The sequence below is a fragment of the Anolis carolinensis genome, chromosome 5 (assembly GCF_035594765.1).
Source record: "Anolis carolinensis isolate JA03-04 chromosome 5, rAnoCar3.1.pri, whole genome shotgun sequence".
Lineage (NCBI taxonomy): Eukaryota > Metazoa > Chordata > Lepidosauria > Squamata > Dactyloidae > Anolis > Anolis carolinensis.
Genome location: NC_085845.1, coordinates 60,170,691 through 60,192,215, shown reverse-complemented (window position 1 = coordinate 60,192,215; position 21,525 = coordinate 60,170,691). Strand labels below are relative to the sequence as shown.

Genomic DNA, 21,525 nt, shown 5'->3' with positions numbered 1-21,525 from the left:
ACTAACAATCTGACTAAAGTGGTACTATATATGAGAACTCTGCAAAAAATGCCCTACACAGAGCATATTACATATTAATGTAAGACATATGTCACCTTCTCCAGGGACAGAAGCAGTTGGTGTTTTAGTGTTTGCAAGCAACTTGATGCTAAACAATGAGAAAAGAAAAGTTAGCATGAGGATTAATTACTCTGAAAAATACCTATCTATGGATCATCACCCATGTTTATGGGAGAAAAGTACAAATACTACATCACACTGCTACTTATCTTTCACTTAACTAAAAAAATGTTCTGAAAGCTCCACACTTGATGGCTCAGTAGGACTAGGGGAAAAGGAATTATTAAATGCCACACTATGAGCAGTAGTGGAAACTAAAATAGATATAGACTTCATTACTCTATTTTATGTGACCCCATGAAAAGCTAAAGCGGGAGGATAGAATACACTGAGAACTCTACTCCTAGTTCTCGGTCACGGTCTGTAGATCTGCAGAGGGAACACACAGTATTTTCTCACGAAAAAGACTTCACTTTATTGTACCTCCGATTTATGCATTGTAACAGATAAATGAGTGGCTAAGAATTTGCTATTCTTAAACAAGTTAAAGGACAAATAAGGGTTCCAAATCATGTTGACGGCAGTCCACAGATAGCAAAAACCTTCCTCTTTAGACTATCATCCTCCATATGTAAAGGTAGAAAGAAATGGAGATGGAAGGAGACAAGGCTAACAAAGTCTTCCTTCTCACATACATTCTGTTTCAATTCAGAATACACAAATAGTTTCTCAGTTTCTCGGTCTTACGTTCATTCTTAACAATTGCTGTCAGTTCAGTTTTAGATTTTTTAAATAGAAAGTCTCCATCTGCACATATTTTCAAAGAGATTTCTTCTAATTTAGCACAAACCTTTATACAGAATTTTCTCAGGCAAATGCATTTCTCCAGATTATTTTCACCATTGCATTTTGTGTACTGTTTTCTTTAAATATACACAAGAACTTCAAAACTAGACCACATTCAGTTCTCCGTGTTCATGGATTCTGCATTCATGGATTCAGTCATCAATGGATTGAAAATATTCAATAAACATTTCCTTGATTTTGCCATTTTATATAAGGAGCAATATTTAACTACACTCCTGTGTATAATGAGATGTCAGCATTCACAAATGTTGGTATCCACCAGTTATCCTTGAGTCAAATCCCAGCATATACCAAGTACTCACATCACAAGTCCTTTTTCTTACATTCATGCTGTACCATAATAATATCATGCATGCTAAAATTATTCCCTGTTTGAATCACTGCTGTATATTCCATATAAAGCTGCATTTGAGAAGTCTTTTAAAAATCTATCTGATCTAGAATGCTATGGCCAGATTACTGACTGAGACCAATTACAGGGAGTATGTGATTATCTTGTTAGCACAGCTTCACCGGCTACTGGTCTGTTAAATTGGTAGGTCATGACGTACAAAGATCTATACAACTTGGGGCCATATTATTTTCCATGTGACTCAGTTTGAAGATCTATCCCTTTGAAGATACTCTTTTCTCAGCCCTGCTGTCAACAGACACATAGCTGATTGAAATACAAAAGCACCTTCCATTTCAAGTCTCACACACTGATGCTTACAAGTTTTCTGTTTTCCATAGCACAGGCAGATGATTTTTTTCAGTAGGTATATTGCCTATTTCAATATACATTCCATACACCAAGAAAGAGAACACTAGCAATTGCCATAACCACAGGACCACTGAATTAATTTCCCATTGAAGCAAAGTGGTGCTCAAAAAGACTTTTATCACATGTGGAGTTAGAAATGCCAGATATCCATACTGGTTTGCGAAAGGAAGAAGCACTAAGGATCATAACGCAAATATATATTGGATAATGGAGCGTGCAAAAGAATTTCAAAACAAAATCCACTTCTGCTTTATAGATTATAGCAAAGGTTTTGATTGTATAGATCATGAAAAACTATAGATTGCTCTTAAAGAAATGGCCACAACATTTGACTATCCTAACGGGTAACCTGTATTCAGGACAATAAGCTAGTATAAGGACAAGATACTGAAATGGTTTCAGACTGATGTGGGAGCCAGGCCAAGCTGCAATTTATCACCCTGTTGGTTTAACCTATATGCTGAACATATCATGTGTAAAACAGGATTAAATTGGTGAAATAACACCAACAATTTAAAATATGCAGATGACACAATACAACTAGCAGAAAATAGCAAAGATTTGGAAGGATTACTGAAGAAACTCAAGGAAGAAATTGCAAAGGAAGGTTTTCGGTTGAGCATTAAGGAAAAAAAAACAAAAACAAAAAAAACAATGACCACAGATGTCTTACGTAACTTTAAAGCAGACAATGAAGACATTGAAATATTTCAAGATTTTCAGTATCTGGGGTTTATCATTAATCAGAATGGGGAATGCAGTCAATAAATTAGGATACAATTAGGATTTGAAAGGGTATCTGTGGAAGAACTACACAAGACCCTGATGTGTGAAGATATATCAAGTTAGCGTTGTCCATATCATCGTTTCCCATTTTTATGTATAGTTGTGTAAGATGGATAATGAAGAAAGCTGATAGAAAGAAAATCAACTCATTTGAAATGTTATGCTGGAGAAGAGTTCTATGCAAGCTAAAGAAGTAAATGGATCCCAGAGCAAATTAACCCTGAACTCTCCCTAAAAGTCAAGATGACTAGACTCTTTAGAAATGGCCATGCTGCTTAGTAGAAGACAGTAGGAAAAGAGGAAGACAGCATTACAGATTGGTAGACTCAAGGAAGCCACAACTCTCAGTCTGCAAGAATTGAGTAGGGCTGTTAATGATAAGGGTGACTTGGAGGTATTTCATTCATTGGGTTGCTACAAGCTGAAGTCAACTTGACAGTAGCTAAGAACAACAAAGATATTCGACATGTTTGCTATGTGTGTTTTAAGGATTTCTAACTGTCTGTGTTATGGTTATATATTTTGTTGTGGGAGTGTTTGTGATTGTTACGTTCTTAATCAATATGTTTTTAATCTGCATTTCATGATTAGGTAGTAAATAAATAATAATCTACAGGACAAACTGGGTGGAACACGACCCACCATGTTGCTGTTTGTTGAACGGCAATTCCCATCAAGAATAATAATGGTGGAAGATTGTGGGAGTTACAATCCAACAACAACTGAATATCCACTTGCACTCCATCTTTGCTCTGTAGCCCTTGATGACAGCAAAGGAAGAATGGCAGTATTCAGAAATATACCTTATGACCTAAAATATATTCTTTCCAATGGCAAACCTTCTCTGCTATTCACTAAGGGCAGAATCAATAAAAGCAGCATTTCTGCTTTCCCTAGGAAGCAGCTTTTCCTTACCGGAATTCCTCCACAGATGCTTTCATTCAGCATGGTCCAGTCAACATATGTTTAGAGCCCCAAGCTGGAAAGCACAATAGACAAAACCCAGGAAAAAGTAAGGCTTGCCAAGACAAATATTTGTTTTTATAGCAATGTGCTGCTGTGTGTATGTATGCTTCACTCAGTTAATTTATGCACAATTTGAAAATAATACATGGGAATATGCTGTATGACTGTTATTCCATGCAAATGAGTCCTTGCACACTAGAAACATGTGAGCTTTGGGGTATGTTGTTCTGATATAGTATCACATGTAAAATCAAAGTGATATTTGAGAGGTAATGTCTATGCAAATTGGCCTAGTATGCTCTATAAAGGACTATATTGCTCACTCTTAATCTCATGTTGTCCTGTGTCAATATTCACACATCCAGAGGCAGGGCCACTCAAATGAAATTACATTACAATCCAGAGCATAGCTATTCAAAGTAAGAAATACGTAGCAGTTGAAGATATGATTTGGGACACGATTACTAAAAAGAATGACAAGTACTATTATTTTAACTATTAATCCATCCCATGATATATTAACATTATTTGATTAATCCACAAATAAGATTCCACATATGTAACAAGATAGGCCTCTAAAGTAGGAATGGATAACTCTGAACCTAAAGATGTTGTTGGACTGTGTCTCCAGCAGATCCAGTCAACATAACCATTGAGAAGTGAAGATGGGACTACTGTGCAACATCATCAGGAGGGCTACAGTTACCCAACTTTGCTCTAAGGCAGGCTTGCCCAACCTGTGGCCCTCTAGGTATTTGGGACTCCAACTCCCAGAAGCCCTAGCTAGCTTGTCCAATAGTCAGGAATTCTGGGATATAAAGTCCAAAACACCTGGAGGGCCACAGGTTGAGTAGACCTTCTAAAGGAAGGGTAGTTAATTTTCTTCCCCCATGTGTGTTGAAGTACACATCTCAAAACATAACTAAAAACTCCAAAGCAGTGGTTCTCAACCTGTGGGTCTCCAGGTGTTTTGGCCTACAACTCCCAGAAATCCCAGCCAGTTTACCAGCTGTTAGGATTTCTGGGAGTTGAAGGCCAAAACATCTGGGGACCCACAGGTTGAGAACCACTGAACTAGATCCAATCTGATCTTGAAAGCTAAGCAGAACTGGAGTTAGTCTGCATTGTACTGATAACCATCAACACATACAAGGAACTGGCAAAGCCACCTCTTGAGTATTCCTTGTCCAAGAAAACCATATGAAATAAATAGGTGGCTTGAAGGAACATACACCTCTTTAAAATTGGCTATTGAGTATTGAGTAAAATTGAGTATTTGAGAGCTGTAGCCCTGAAAACCTAGAGGGGATTATATCACATTTGCCTTCACTAAAGTCACGGTGATGTTTAAGAGTAACTTTCATGGACTTCAAATCAATTGATCCACGTCACAGAGAGAACTTTCTGCCACAGCATGATTTGGATGTTGGGCGAGGAAAGGAGAGAAGGAAAAAACTTGTGTAAAAGGGACAATCAAGCCATAACTTGTTGCACACCTATCACTGCCATGCGGCTGCATACAGAAAAGGTATTTATGATTTATACTAAAAGTTAATATTATACTTCAAAGAAAGATTTCAGAATAGATAGTAAGAGTAAAGTCAACATTTCCTACAATTATTACATTTCCACTATCACAGTGGTTCTTAATCTATGGGCCACAGCCCAGCAGTGGGGCATGAGAACAAAAATCCAGTCCGCAAACCTCCTTCCAATTTATTTATTTGTTGAATTAATTTCTGCTCCTTTCTGCAAAGCTGACCATTGCATTGGATAGATCACATCAGTTCTAGATTATTAAATATGGTTTTCTGCGGGTGAGCAGATGGTGATTGCTGGATGGCATATGTTCTGTATCAGAAACTAGAGCTGATGTGGTCTATCCAATGGAATTTTCTGAATCAGCACCCCAAATAACCAAACCAAATCTAAAGTTGACCAAAAACTGATTCGTAACCCTTTTGGTACTAATGTTGGAAAATTGTCCCTGGTCAAAGTGGGCCCCAGTCAAGTGGCCCTGGTCAAAAAAAGGTTGAGAACCACTGTTTTTTAGCATCCACCTTCTCTTCTTGAAGCTTCTGAAGGTATTCCCTGCAGATGCACATTACTCTAATTGCATATAAAAGACTGCTAATTACAAAATCCTAGCCAGAATTAAGTCTGTGTTCATCATAGCTTATTCTCTAGTAAATTCATTTAAGATTGCAGCCTCAAATCCTCACAGTTTTGCTTTTATACAGTGAACCAAATTGTTTGGCTCTAACAAAAATATTGTTAAGCACCTCTCATTTACACAAAAGGCCTGGATTTCCAGAACAGAATTGAATCCTCTTATGTCTGGTATTAAGAGCCCAAGGTCATATACAACATCAAATTGCAGTACGTACAAAGTCAGACATGGCTGAAACATAAGGAGGCACTACGGAAGGTGTTCAGCACCTGTACTGAAAGACTAATGCCCACATTTTAAAAAAAATCACATTTTTCTCTTCATAACTTTCATTGCAGGGAGATTGAATAATACTTCCTGCCTTATCTGACGTTCAACTGTTCTTTAAAGGATATTTCTATAGATATCTAAACTCATTTTTAAGTTGAATCAGACATCTTTACTGAATGAGAAACACAGCCTTCTAAACAAACCTTACTAAAGCAAGCAAAAAGCTTTCTCTGGAGAATTTCATCATTCTAAACTCTGACATTTTAAAAGTATTTTGTGTAATAAATGGACACTTGGCAGCAACCTCAAAAGAACAGCCAGGTGCCTGTGGATTCTCTAACCTTTCTTAGCATCACGTGAAAAGAATTATTCCTCCTTCTCAGATGCTACCAATGTCATTTAAAAGAATGTTACCTATATTTTAAACTATTTTAGGTACCTGGTGTTGTCCGGGTTATTTGAAAAACTCTAATTTTCAACTGTACAAAATTCATACGGTTATGGGTGAACTACAACTCATATTATGCCAGGTTAACCCCGAAAAACTCCATCAGTACTTAAAGTTTGTTATGTTGGGCAAGTTTGTTCTAGATCATCAGTGGGGTTTCGTGTGCTCTCTGGCTGTAGGGGAAATTACAACTCCTACTATGGTCAGTCAGTTCCCTCAAACTCCTCTAGTAGGTTGAGTTAGTCATAGGGGTTCTGCCAAGTGTGGACAAGATTAATCATCGATGGAGTTCACAGTTTCTCTGGTTATGGTGAACTGCAACTCCCAGAAAGGGTCAGTTACCCCCCCCCCCCAGTAATCCAATTTTATCATATCAGGTATGTTTGCTCAGTTTGGTCCAGATCCATCGGTGTTTGGGTTCACAGTGCTCTCTGGATGTAGGTGAACTACAACTCCTCCAAATCAAGGTGAATTTTCCCCAGACCTCCAGTACTGTTTTGCTGGTCATGGAGGCTCTGTGTGCCAAGTTTGGTCCAACTCCATCTTTGCTGGAGTTCAGAGTGCTCATCGATTGCAGGTGAACTATATATCCCAGTATGTCCAGGCCAACTCACCTCAAAACCCACCAGTATTCAATTTGGGCATATCGGTATGCATGTCAAGTTTAATCCAGATCCATCATTGTTTGGGTTCATAGTGTGCTTTGGATGTAGGTGAAATAAAACTCCTATAAATCCCTCCAAAGACCTCCAGTATTTTTTGTTGGTCATGGGAGTTCTGTGTGCCAAGTTAGTTTCAGGTCCATCATTGGTGGAGTTCAGAGTGCTCTTGGATTGCAGGTGAACTATACATCCCAGGACCCACAACTCCTATAAATCATGGTGAATTCTCCCCAAACCTCTCTAGTATGTTCAGTTACTGATCAATTCCTTGTTTGCTCTGTGCCATAGAAAAGAATAGGAAAGGGTTAAGGGAGAGGCAGTGGGCCGGGTCATGCAAATTCCACACCAATGGAGAGAGTAAGGGCCCTTCCACAATGCCATATAATCCAGAATGTCAAGGCAAAAAAATCCCACAATATCTGCTTTGAACTGGGTTTTCTGAGTCCACAATGCCATACATCCCAGTTCAAAGCAGATAATGGGGATTATTTTCAGCTGTGTGGAAAGGGCCTAAGAAACACTGGGATGTCTGTGGTGGAGGAAATATATAAAATCTAGAATGAAATTGTCCCCGTGTTAAAGCCTTCATTTGGGTGATGGGCATTACCATGTTTGTGGAGGACATTGGCAAGGCTCTTGTACATGTTCATGGTGCACACATATATATTTTCACTTTTATTATGTGTATAGATAGAGTGAGACTTCACACTCATAAATTGCACTGAGCCAAAGAAAGCCTATGATAAATAAAACTTATCATATCAATAATTTAATGTATATAAGGAGTACTGATCTCAGGTGAACACATGATGCATGCGACTCATGCCTTGCACAATAGCTCAGCATGCAAGGCCACGATAGTATGAGGGTAAAGCATTAGAGTATTCTTGCTGATCGCTGGTGAGTCACAGCCTCAGTGGATTAAGATATAACTTCTCTTAATGCAAAATGACAGGCCGGTCTCTTTCTTTTCACCAAGTTCAAAATAAGGTTTCAAGGATCCCACTAAGGTAGAACCAGCCGAGCCTGTTCTGGCACATTAATGATGTCAGTCTAGATAGACAGTGCAGACATCAACTTTTAGAAAAGAAATGACTCAAACCAAAGATTCTGCAAATTAGATACAAGGCACTGTTTTACCAATGCAATTAAGTTTGACCTAAGTCAAATGTGATTTCAGCCACAGACACACTGGATGGTCTCAGGGAAGTCTCTCTTTGGTTGGTATGACTGGTCACAACATCACAGCAATATTATCCTATCTCACAGAGTTGTGATGAACATTCACTAGGAAACAAAATACTGCAGAATTTAGGGAAGTGCTACCGTAGATTAAGCCTAATTTGCATGTGGTGGTCATGCAAAACAGCGAACAATTATTCATGAAAAAATTTAAAAAATACTAAAGTTAAAAATACAAATGAAGCCAGAATACTTCCTTCTAGGAATGACAGATCTTGGTTTGGAGATAAGTAAAGTTATATTATTCTCTTATTTGGTATCAGCAGTAAGAATAGCGTATGCAAAAAATCAAAAGAAATTCCATTGGATATCATGAATACGGACACCCTAACACAACAACTTAAAAATAATCAGGGAATCCCAAAAAATACAGAAGACTGGACACCAGTAAAAGAATACATGAAACAAGAAAGAATCAATATATTAATCTAACTATGAAGAAACATGAAAGAGAATTAACTAAACAAAACAAGGGGGCGGTACGGAATAAAGAAGAGGAAACTTTAAATAAAAACTCAACACTCCGATGAAAGAGACTGGAAGTCAACCAACTTCCCCACCCATTATCCCTTTTCCCTTCCTCCCAATTTTTTTTTCTCCCCCTCTTACCACTCCCCACTTTCTTATCCTCCCTTTTTTGTCAAATATTTTATCTATTTTACTGCAAATCCTTAATAATTTTTTTTAAAAAGCCTAATTCCTTCTACTTCATGAAAAGTAGTACTTCATGTTAATCCTAAATATTATTACTGAAGAACACCTTATCTTTCCATATGTTATTAACTACTCAGAATGCACTGTCTTTGTCCATTCCCCTTACCTTCTCAGCCTAGTTTTATCACTGTGCATTAGATCAACAGTCAAATGTGCAAATGGGTGATGCATTTGTGGGTCAAGTATGATGCGAGCATTATTCAAAGTTCTAAGTTTTTTAATTACAATAATAATAAAGATGCAAAAATATAGAACTTTAGTTTATTTAATCAGTGAAAGGTGTTAACACTCAAAATAGTAATTGAACTGCTTTTTAAAACATCTAAACAAGTATGACACAATCAGTCTGTTTTAAAAAATGGTTGCAGTGTGAAATGTTTCTGTTCAGAGTTCTAGTTTAACGATGTGTCAATTAGCCAGTTGTGGCCTCTGCTGTAGTACCAGGAAGCGACACTGCTGATTGTATTTTCCACAAATGACATCTAGGTTTCTGTTTTTTGGCATTGACAGCAGTATTGACAATTGAGTTCGAGTATTTCCTCTACCAGCTGCACTCTCGTTTTGCAATCAGCGCTGCCTTGATCCTCTTCTCCAGCTCGCTCTAAACTTGGATAACTTACCTTGTCCGTGTTGTTGACATTGCCACTATTTTTGCAAACTTTGCTTCAATAAAGCAGCCCTTGTTTGACAGTAAGTAAATTTATTTCAAACTGGCTCATTAAATTAATTTCTGGATTAATTGAAGGGTGGGTGGCGCCATGGATTAATTGATGGGGTCGCCGTGGAGCAATGGATTAAACCCTTGTGCTGCTGAATTGCTGACCTGAAGATTGGCATTTCGAATACACGGGATGGGGTGAGCTCCCGCTGTTGGCCCTAGCTCCTACCAACCTAGTAGTTCAAAAACATGCAAATGTGAGTAGATAAATAGGTACTGCTTCAGCGGGAAAAAACAAAAAAACACTCCAAGCAGTCTTGCTAGTCACAAAACCAGGAGGGGTCTACGGACAACGCAGACTCCTCAGCTTGGAAACAGAGAAAAGCACCTCCCCAGAGCCAGAGATGAGCACCGCCTCCAGAGCTGGAAATGAAAGGAGAAGCCTTTGCCTTTGCCTGTGTATTTGTGTCTCATTGTAACAAGGCACTGAATGTTTGTCTGTATCTGTTTATATGCTGTAATCGGCTGAGTCCCTTCGGAGAGAAGGGCAGAATATGAATAAAGTGTTGTTGTTGTTGTTGTTATATGATTGCTGAATTTTCCAAATGAAATAAAAAATGCAGGTAACACCAGTGGTATATATCATTACTTTCCCTTCCTTTATCTCGATTTAAAACTTACTGTACATACTCATGTATAAGTCAAAGGTAGGTCTGTAGGCCAAAATTATGGATATTGATATGACTCATGGGTGAGTCGAGGGTCATTCCATGGGCAATGGAAAATGCTAGGGGACCAGCTGCCCCTAACCATTATTGCCATTTTACCACCCAGGCATTCAAAAAGGGCCAGAAGTGGTCCCATAACAGAGAAAGTAAAGTAAGTAAGGGCATCTTTTAGGTTCTCCTAGGATAGAGTAAACTTCCGCCTTTTTTCCATTCTATTCAGAGAAGCGGATGGCTCCTTTTTTGATAAGGGTTAAGATACAGTACTCACACTGACTCACATTACGAGCAGCGGTGGCGCAATGGGTTAAACCCTTGTGTCAGCTGAACTGCTGACCTGAAGGTTGGGTTGTTGATCTGAAGGTTGCCAGTTTGAATCCACAAGACAGGGTGAGCCCCCATCTGTCAACTCTAGATTGCGGGGACATGAGAGAAGCCTCTCAGCTAACACATTCCAACGTCCCCTGGGCAATGTCTCTGTAGACGGACAATTCTCTCAAACCAGAAGCGACTTGCAGTATGTTCTCAAGTTGCTTCTGACACAATAAAAAAATGACTCGGAAATAAATTGACCCAGGTTTTCTGGGTTGTTTTTTTTTTTTTACTAAAAATTCTAGACATATACATGAATATATAGGCTTTCTCAACTTTCTACTGAGCACTGCTCTCCCGATATCTCATCCCTTGTGCTTTTCTTCCCATTTACCTAGTAAACTTTAAGCATGCCAACATCTCACTTGTACTTTTCAGTGGCTTTGATTACAAACCTGCTGATATTCACTTGCCAAGTTCATTATTAAACAAAGTGATAGTCCACAGAAGCATTGTTAATTGTGGAGCAGCAAACTGTTTTCTTTAAAGAAGAAATATACTGGAACATGCTAGTAAATATGCCCCCAATACATTTGATAGGTTAAAAAAACCCACAGGTTGTCTGATGGGTTGTTTTTTTTTTCAACAGTGCTATATAAACTCACATTTTTATATCTATGAAGACAATGAAAGGCTTTATAGCTACTCATAGCAGAAATTGAACTCTAAATTAAAGTACGCAAAAGTCGCTAAAGGATTTGTAAAATTAAGTATGACTTCTTTCATTAAGTCACATGTAGCAGCTGATAAAAAGAAATCTAAAATTCAACTCAAGATGATACCATCCAAAATTACTTTCTTAATGTTTAATATGTTAGGAAATATCCAGTTGTAAATAATGAAATTCCCAGAAGTAGTCCTATACAAATCTGAGGAGAGGGAACATGCAGCTTGAACCTGTTCATATTTATGCAGAACTAAGTCCCCACTGTGTACTTTGGGGACTGACTTCTAAGAACATCAATCTTCAATTCCCATGTGACATCACATTTTGGAGAGTTCAGATAAACACATGACTGGAATATTTCCCACTCCATCAAAGATATGATTTTGAAACTTTCAAAGGCAGATGATACAAAATTCAAGTCTCATCTTATACCATGCAAAGAACTAGGATTTCTGGACACCTACAATTATTTCATACTGGAAACTTGACAAACTGTACATTATAAAAAATGTAAATTATCTGAAATGTTTGGGAGGGAAAATATTTTAGATTTTTAAAATAAATTTTGGAATACCCAAACTTGTGTTTATGTACATAATTAAATGTGTAAATTTAGAGTCAATAATTCCATGCTATACCTTCTCTAACAAGAAAATGCCGTTTTCCGATTTGGCTAGGCAATTATTGAGGTGACAAGGTTATCTTGTGGGGAAAGACACATAGGAGTTGTTCCCCATATCAAACCTGTCATTACAGGTGGTTTAAAATATCTTCTCAGTTGAGAATAGTTGTCACGAGGCTTTTTACAAATGACCTGAAGATGGCTTTTTGCTGCTTGAATGAAGCTAGAAGTGTGCATTCAAGGAGACAACGCGTCAGTAAGCCTCTTGATTTTGCCTGGCATTCCAGCTTTGATGCTGAAGTTGAAAAGACCTACTTTGCAACCATTTTCTGGGCTTCATCATCGATGTTATCCTCAATGTTTACCACCCTCACAGCTCCTTTTTTAGCTGACATATCACTTTTGCAGAGAACATCTCAAATATTGCATGTAATTACAGAGCAGAAAAAGCTCATGAAAGTACAAAAACCTTATTTTTCACCTTTACAACAAATTGTATATATGCACAGTCTCTCACACCTCCAACGCACCTTATCCCAGACTTGTAAATAAAATATTCTGATTAGTTGCCTGCTCACTGTTATCTATGATAGGTATTTGGTGGCAAATCAACAGCGGAAAGGAAAAATCAAATCAACTTGTAAACTAATTTCATGGTATACTGTTCCCCAGGAAGACACACTGATCCCTGGGAAGTAATTCTTGCTGGCCGCAGCCAAACACATGAAGGCAAAACAAGATGCCAAGTGGCTATTTTGTGCTTGGAACTCTTCACATTCTTTTACTTTTCAAAAACCGCCAGTGCAAGGGAGGTATGTTGACCTTTTGCCCTATTTCAATTCCTTGAAAGCCAATGGGGATCAGTCCAAGAAATCAGCAGGGAGGCAAAGGGACCTCCGTATCACTTCCACACAAACATTCCCAGTAGGAAAAGGAATCCGATAAATCCTTAGTTTAGTCTTGCCCTGAGCACTATTTCTTTACTTATATCCCTTTCTAAATAGAACAGTAAAATGGTACAAACACATAAAATAAATGAAAACATTGAAAATACAATACAATTCAAAAACACACCATTAAAGGGAAAAAAATAACATCAATTCAGTTAAACATCTTTTCTGCAGGAAGCCAGCCTCATCAGTCATACCAAGCTTCAAAAACGCTTTCTGCACTGTAGACTTTAATCCACCAAATACCATTGGTATAGATCAGCCCTTCTCCAATGTTTTCTAAATACAGCAGGTTGGAAATCTTTAGCTAAGGCGGCTACTACTGGCTGTGCTACCTAAGGATGGTGGCTACTGTAATACCATACATATGGAGGACATCATATGTTAAGTGGAAAAGTTATGCATTTATATGAACAAATCACTGCTCCACATATACATAGATCATTCAAGCATGTTTGGTGCATAAATTTATGCACCAAACATGCTTCTGCCAAGGCCCTCTCTGTTGCAACAGCCCTCACATAATTATTGATAATAGCATGTTCCTTAATGCTCAAAATACTTCATGTTAATAGTAAAGGTAAAGGTTTTCCCTGATGTTAAGTCAACTCATGTCCAACGCTGGGGGTTGGTGCTTATCTCCATTTCTAAGCTAAAGAGCCGGCGTTGTCTATAGAAACCTTCTAGGTCATGTGGCCAGCATGACTGCATGGAACACCATTACCTTCCTGCAGAAGCGGTACCTATTGATCTACTTACATTTTGCATGTTTTCAAACTGCTAGGTTGGCAGAAGCTGGGGCTAACAGCGGGAGCTCACTCCACCCCCCAGATTCAAACCACCAGCTTTTCGGTCAGGAAGTTCAGCAGCTCAGCGGTTTAATCTGCTGTGCCACGGGGGGGGGGGGGCGCTATTAAGTATTCATGTTATTACTTAATGTTAATTTGCTTGCTTGTCATCACAACATCCCTGCAAAAAAGACCTTACTTTCTGAAAGCAGCCCCAACAACAACCAGTCAGAAAAATGAAATAGTTTACCTTAGATCGTCTGAGTTTAATATACTTTCTAAACTACAGCTATTCTCCATAAAAGTTCACATAGTTGTTCAATTTGTTTCCTTAGCCTGGTCTGTCAGAATGCTGTTTTCACAAGTCGCCAACAATACAAATTTTAGAGGAAATTCTGCAATCAAGACTCTCAGCTATCCTGGATTTCACAAGGCATACAGGTGTCAAAAACCTGTGATATATGGCCCTGCTTCAGATTTACTCTGGCTTCCCATTTCTCATATCATATCAGCAGATATTTTCCCCCAAGTATATAGTTGTTCTCTGCCCGTATGATACATACAACATGTTGGCAAGATGTTATTTTATCACTGAATGATTTTGTAAACTAATTCCATGGCATCCTGCCTCAAAAGTAGTCAGTGCACTGTTAAATAATTATTTTAGGAAAAGTGTGGTACTAGTGAATGATGATATTCATCAACAGCCTACAGCTCAAGACTTTGCTTAGCTAAACATTATCATTTGGGATTGCAGTTAAAATCAACAATAATTAACATTTCTCCAAAGACGTTAAAGTTTTCTCCCCGAAAAATCATGGTATAGTTTTATAATATTCTGGATTGCTTGAGATTTTAACCATGATTAATCTAATCTGCTACTATGCTTAAACAAAGTGCAAACCTCAAGTCAAATCCTTATTTGTTTCCAAAATTTCAGCACTCTCTCCTTACCACAAAACAAGCTTCAACAATAGTGAATATGTCTTCAGTTCTAAGACAGAAGTTATAACTCGTGGAGGAGCACATGGTTTGTGCACGGAAGATCTTATGTTCAATCTCTGGCCTCTCCAGGAAAAAGGATCGGGTACCAACTGATGGGAGAGATTGTCAGAAAACCTAGAGCCAGCTGCCTGGCAGACTATACAGTCTCCTACTTGAAACACCAATATACATGTACTCCAGCTATACACACAGGGATACTTTCCTTTCTCTCCAACATCATGTAAAGATGTCTTAACTGACTCCTCACATTTTTTATCTGATGGTGTCTTCTAGGGGACACAATCCATTTAGGAAGGATCAAAACAGTTCACATCTAGAAACATTCACATGAATAGGTAAGCATGTAAAAGCCAGTAGTAAAATATCCGGTATTTAATGCTCCTTCTTTTAACCTTTCTACAAGAAAGAACCATAAATGAAGGACCTGTAAGCCATGGTTCATATCAATGTGGCCTAGAAAAATATAAAGTTATTGGAATAGCAAGATTTGAAAATCTTAGATATTTAAAAAAGACTTCATTGCAGTCATCACAGATCTAATTATGTTGTTGTTGGGCTTGTCCCCATGTGAGCCGCCCCGAGTCCTTTCAGGGAGATGGAGACAGAATACAAACATAAAGTTGTTGTTGTTGTTATTATTATTATTATTGCTGAAAGCCTAAAAATGCACCCAATATGCTTGTAGTGGCAACAAACCAAATGACAAACAAAATTATTATTATAAGATTTTTTGTTCAAATCTCACCATTATCAAGCTAATTTTTTTGTGCAAAATTAAAATAAATTGCCTCATGATAATTAAAATTTGCACTTCTAATATTACTGTTTTGACTGTCCAGGGCAGCTGAAATATTCAGTTGATGGAAAGAAACTTGACACTCCTGGTATTTCAAGAACATCCCGTTTACTAAAAATGAAATGCTTCACAAAAGAGAGTCAAAGCATTCTAGCTCATCTGGCAGAGAAAGTTGTAGTTAATCTGGAAGGAGTGCCTCCCTTCTCACAGGTAATGTGCTTATTTATTAAGCTTGCATAATTTATTCAATTTCCTTGAGTATATTTTGGCTTAGAACACCATTTTACATGCTCCTCAGGAATGAACATCTTGTGCATTTCCCCTCTAGTTTGAGTCCTTGAGAAATTAGACTAATTTAAAACCAAGATTTAAAGCACTCTTTAAATCCCATTCAATTTCTGCAGAATTTATTTCATTAGCAAGGGGTCAATTGGAAAAAAAAACTCCAGACAAAAGAAATGGATGCTGGTTAGAGATAGATAGATAGATAGATAGATAGATATAAATATAAAAAAACCATATCCATAGACTTCTAGAGGTGTTGGATCTTTTACCAAAAACAACCCTGAGGCTAATCGGAGGCATGTTAAGGGTGTATATCATTAACAGTTAAATGCTCCGTTAATTACATTGACTGCATGTGCTTGATCCAGAGCTTTACCATTAAGTTTAAAAACAAAACACACACATTGCTGTCTAGGAACAAGTGTGAAGAAGGCCAAATCCAGATAATGACCAGATATCCACATAAGGAAATGCAAGAGGTGTGTACCTTCTGATTCAACAGTTTTCAACCCTATTTATTCAACAGTGAGGAACCCTGTTTTTTCAGCTATATCATTGACTTATGGCATAAGGGGAATTATAACATTTCCTGGCTTTACGTTATTAGCTACCTATTTTGATGACCACATCCTTGTTCCTTTAACAACAATCCAACACAAAGAAGTAATACCAAAGCTTTCTTGCTTAGTAAGAAGTGTTATCTGTTGAATTTATATTTGTGCAGAAGTACAGCCTAAAAAGAAGCAATAGCAAGTCTAACAAAGATCTGTTATCATCACAGAATTCATACCGCAGGTTATTAATTATAAACCTGTTTTAATCATGCCCAAATTAAACGTGACATTAAGAAAGAGGGACTTGGGGCAGCTCTTTGGTACACTCCCTAAATTCTCTTTAAAGCAGGCCCTAAGCTGCATTCCTAGGTACACTTTTTGTCTTTGTGCAAATAGGTTCTACTGAATGGAGTCAGGCTAATTTCTGAAGAAAAGTGCAACACTGGACTGAAAGTATACAATGCCTGGAACACCTGCTGAGCAGCAAATATTCGGTATGCTATGGCAAGGTGCCCTGGTTTGAAAAAGACATCAGTACAAATCCCCAGATAATTTATTTTCTTATTTTCTTGCTTAGTGTTACATTTAAATTAAACTTCACATCATAGTAGTTAAAAGTATAACACTCGACTGATAAAGTGAACTTCTAACGTGTATTTGTGAGAAATGCAGACCTAGGCTAGCCAAATATTTTGTATCAACACAGTTCGAGCATCACTTACCTGGAATTCCAAAAATACACAAAAAATTACAAAATTGTCCACATTGGTGGCTGTTATAGGGACATATTTGCTTTCTTATAAATCAGTGAATGCAAACTTTATTTCATGCACAACATTATTAAGAATATTGTATAAAACTACTTTCAGGCTATGTGTATAAGGTGCATACAACATAAACAAATGTAGTATTTAGACTTGGATCCCATCACCAACATATCTCATTACGCATATATAGGTACAGTAGAGTCTCACTTATCCAAGCTAAACGGGCTGGCAGAAGCTTGGATAAGCGAATATCTTGGGTAATAAGGAGGGATTAAGAAAAAGCCTATTAAACATCAAATTAGGCTATGATTTTACCAATTAAGCATCAAAACATCATGTTATACAACAAATTTGACAGAAAAAGTAGTTCAATACGCAATAATGTTATGTTGTAATTACTGTATTTATGAATTTAGCACCAAAATATCACGATATATTGAAAACATTGACTACAAAAATGGCTTGGATAATCCAGAAACTTGGATAAGTGAGGCTTGGATAAGTGAGACTCTACTGTAGATATAGATATGCCAAAACCCAAAAAAATCCAAACCCATAACACTTCTGGTCCAAATCATTACAAAAAGGGATATTCAACTTGTGTATATGGGCCTCACAGATAACTAAAACTTCCCTTTCTGGGAAGAGAATATACACATCCAAAATATCCAAAATGTTTGAAAAAGAGGAAAGTGTTGGATTTTGGATTACTCATTTAGTTAGATCTTTGCACAATATTATCTTGGAGTAGGGACTCATGTCTAAAAACAAAGTTCATTTATGTTTCATGTACACCTTATATACATAGCCTGAAGGTAATCTGACACACAATATTTTAAAACAATTTTGTGCATAAAACAAAGCTTGCGTTCATGGAACCGTGAGGAACTTCAAAATCTCAGACACTTGTGTGGTCAATTGTGAAGGATCAGGGGATCAGAGATGCTAAATGTGCATCTCCAAAAACCCTCCCTGCCTTATATGAAGACACTGCCCCCTCAGGAACAATCCCAACAGGCACTGCAAGGGGGAATCAATAAAAAGATGCCTTGAAAAGACAACAGAAAGCAAAGCTTTCCAAACAATGCTGTGACACGTTACTGCAACACGTTACTGCAACGTGTGTATGTGTGTTGTGCAAATGTAAGGAGAAATCTCCAAGTCTGCAAAATAAACAATAAATCATATATACACACAAAAACTTTTTAATATTGTGTCCCCATTTCATTATTATAATGTATGTACGGAATGGCTTAAGCCAGGCAAACTTTGGTCCTCCAGGTGTTTGGGACTTCAACTCTCACAACTCCTAACAGTCTATTAGCTTGGGTACCCAGCAATGCCCAGGTTATTTGAAAAATGCATTGCTTGTTTATGGATGTTATGAATGGACCCATTAGAAGTTGGTGCAGATGCACAGCTGATGGGTTTAGCAGTAGTATCTGGAGGTGGGTGAAAGTACTGCAAATCAGGTATTTGCCCATGCCTGGCTTAACCTCTGGTTTGCCAGTAAAACCGAGCTACAGTGAAAACCCCACAATATCTGCTCAGAACTGGCTCATCTAAGTCCACACTGTCATATATCCCAGTTTAAAGCAGATAATGTGGGATTTTATACAGCTGTGTGGAAGAGGCCTGAGGTAAGTGTGAATATTACAACTGGCCAGCTTCATCAACACTGAATAGCCTTGCAGCTTCAAAGTCTGGCTGCTTCCTGCTTGGGGGAAATCTGTCAGGAAGGCTTTGATTGTGTTATGTTCCTGCACGGCAGAATGGGGCTTGACACCACTTGTAACTGCCACAACTCAATGCTATGGAATCTGGAGTTGTAGTTTGGTCAACTCACATAGCATTGAGTCAGAGTAGTGAAAGACCAACCAAACTAGAACTCCCAGATTCCATCGCACTGAGCCATGGCAGTTACAAGTGGAGTCAAACCCCATTCCGCCTTTCATTGGAATATGATTCCTTGGAGCAATGGAATCTGGGAGTTGTAGTCTGGTTGAATGACAACTTGCATAGCATCGAGCCAGGGCAGTGAAAGTGGGCAGTGGAAAATGATTCCTAGGAAGAGGGTGGAGGTTTTGAAGCTGAGGGACTGCATGGCCATCTGGGGGGGGGGGGGGGGCTTTGATTGTGTTATGTTCCTGCATGGCGGAATGAGGTTTGACACCACTTGTAACTGCCATGGCTCCATATGATGGAATCTGGGCCCGGAAGATGGGCAGCGGGATAGGGTTCCTGGGAGGGGGAAGGTTTTGAAGCTGAGGGGCTGCATGACCATCTGTCGGGAGGGCTTTGATTGAGTTATGATCCTACATGTGTTATGAACTTGGTGTTCTTTTCAATCCGGGGCAGTGAAAGTGGGCAGTGGAATATGACTCTTGGGAAGAGGGTGGGGGTTTTGAAGCTGAGGGGCTGCATGGTCATCTGTCAGGAGGGCTTTGATTGAGTTCTGATCCTGCATGTGTTATGAACCTGGTGCTCTTTTTGATCTGGGGCTGTGAAAGTGAGCAGTCGAATATGACTTCTGCGAAGAGGGTGGGGGTTTTGAAGTTGAGGGGCTGCATGGTCATCTGTCGGGTGGGCTTTGATTGTGTTATGTTCCTGCATGGCAGAATGGGGTAAAATGAATGCAGTTTGGCACCACTTTGCAACTGCCCTGGCTCAATGCGATGGAATCTGGGGAGCTGTAGTTTGGTCAAACTACAACTCGCATAGCACTGAGCCAGGGCAGTAAAAGGATTCCTGAGAAGCTTTGAAGCTGAGGCGCTGCGTGGCTATCTGTTGGGAAGGCTTTGATTGTGATATGTTCCTGAATGGCAGAATGGAGTTTGACACCACTTGTAACTGCCATGGAATCTGGACAGTGGGATGAAGGTGGGCAGTGGGATTCCTGGGAAGGTGAAGGTTTTGAAGCTGAGGCGCTGCATGGCCATCTGTCGGGAGGGCTTTGATTGTGTAATGATTCTTGCATGGCAGAATGGGGTTGGCCCTGGGACTGGGTCTCTTGTAACTCTAGGATTCTCTATAGCGGATAAGGGGAGGGGCGAAAAACATGGTCCCAGCTCGGCCCAATGGGGTCAGAGTCACGGAAGGAAGCCGGCGGGGAAGGCAGGGAGGCAGGCAGCCGGAGCCTCCGAAGCCGCTTCCTGGGCCTTCTCAGCGCCACAGGCCGCGGCCGCAGGAGGAAGAGCCACCGCGGAGAGGCGCCCCCTTTTGGAAGAGGAGCGAGGAGCCCGGGGAGGGAGACACAAGAGAGAGACACACAGAGAGAAAGGGGAGACGCCGGGCGGGCGAGCGAGGCGCGCTGCGTGCAGAAAGGCGCACACGCCACCTTCCCCTCCTTGACTCACCCGGGGGCTGGGCTCCTCGGCGCGGGGCGAGAGCGAGGACCAGAGCAGGAGCAGCCCCAGGAAGGAGCCCAGGAGCAGCACGGCGCGCAGGAGGAAGCCCAGCTTCAGCCGCATCTTCCTCCTCCTCCTCCTGCCTGCTTCCCTCGCCAAGGCTTCTCCTCCTGCGCAGCGGCCGAGGAAGGAGACCCGAGGCGGCAGCAGAAGCAGCAGCGGCGGCTGCTTTCCCCTCCCTCTCTCCCTCCCTGCTGCTGCTGCTGCTGGGGCTACTGCCTTCCCTCCTCTTCCAGCCTCCTCCTCCTCTCTCTCTCTCTCTCTCTCTCTCTGGCGCCAAGCCCCGCTCTCTCTCTCTCTCTCTCTCTCTCTCTCTCTCCCTCCCTCCCTCCACAGCAGCAGCTTCACTTCTGCTTCTTCTCCTCCTCTTCCTCCTCCCCTCCTCTCTGCCTTCCTTAGCTGCTCCTTGCTCTGCCTGAAAATTGAAACCAAAAATGCAAACTTTTTTCCCCTTCCCTTTCAAAAATAATATATGATTTCCCCTCAGCTTTCTTTCCTCTTTTCTCTCTCTCTCTCCTTTCTTATTGCTCCAACGAAGCAGGAAGTCGCCGCCAGGAGCACAGCACACACACACACACACACACAAAAGTCTCCACGTGGCTGATTTACAGCCCTGCCAAAGGTGCCTTGCAAAAGACCAGGCTTAAGCTGCCTCTTTTTAAAAAAAATCTTCCCTATCTTTTTTTTCTCTTCCTTTCCCCCTATCCCTCCCACACACCTTTTGACACGTCTTCATCCGGAGGTGGATTTGCAAAAAGTCAACCTCGCCCCAGCTGTGCAAATAATAAAAGAGTGGCTGCTGCTGCTTCGATAGCTTGGACGAGGTGGGAAAAAGGATCAGAAGGGTTTTCTGACCGGCCATGTCTTGGCTGGAAGGAAATCGTACCTGAGACAAAAATGTGGTCAAGATAGTGCCAGTTAGAATCAGGCAGGCAGTGCATTAGAGCTTTAAGCATAGCTTGGATGAGATTAGGGTCAAAG

At 39.8% G+C, this 21,525-nt stretch overlaps 1 protein-coding gene across 2 annotated transcripts in view; it reads right to left on the bottom strand.

Moving 5' to 3' along the window:
• galnt7 (polypeptide N-acetylgalactosaminyltransferase 7) overlaps positions 1-20,803 on the bottom strand; it is a 79,529-nt gene extending 58,726 nt beyond the window's left edge. For both annotated transcript variants that reach the window (XM_008107581.3, XM_003219051.4), the window contains exon 1: positions 20,494-20,803. In XM_008107581.3, the coding sequence (XP_008105788.1) occupies positions 20,494-20,607 (114 nt within the window). In that variant the 5' untranslated portion in view covers positions 20,608-20,803. The remainder of the gene's footprint in view (positions 1-20,493) is intronic.
• Between the last annotated feature and the right edge of the window lie 722 nt (positions 20,804-21,525).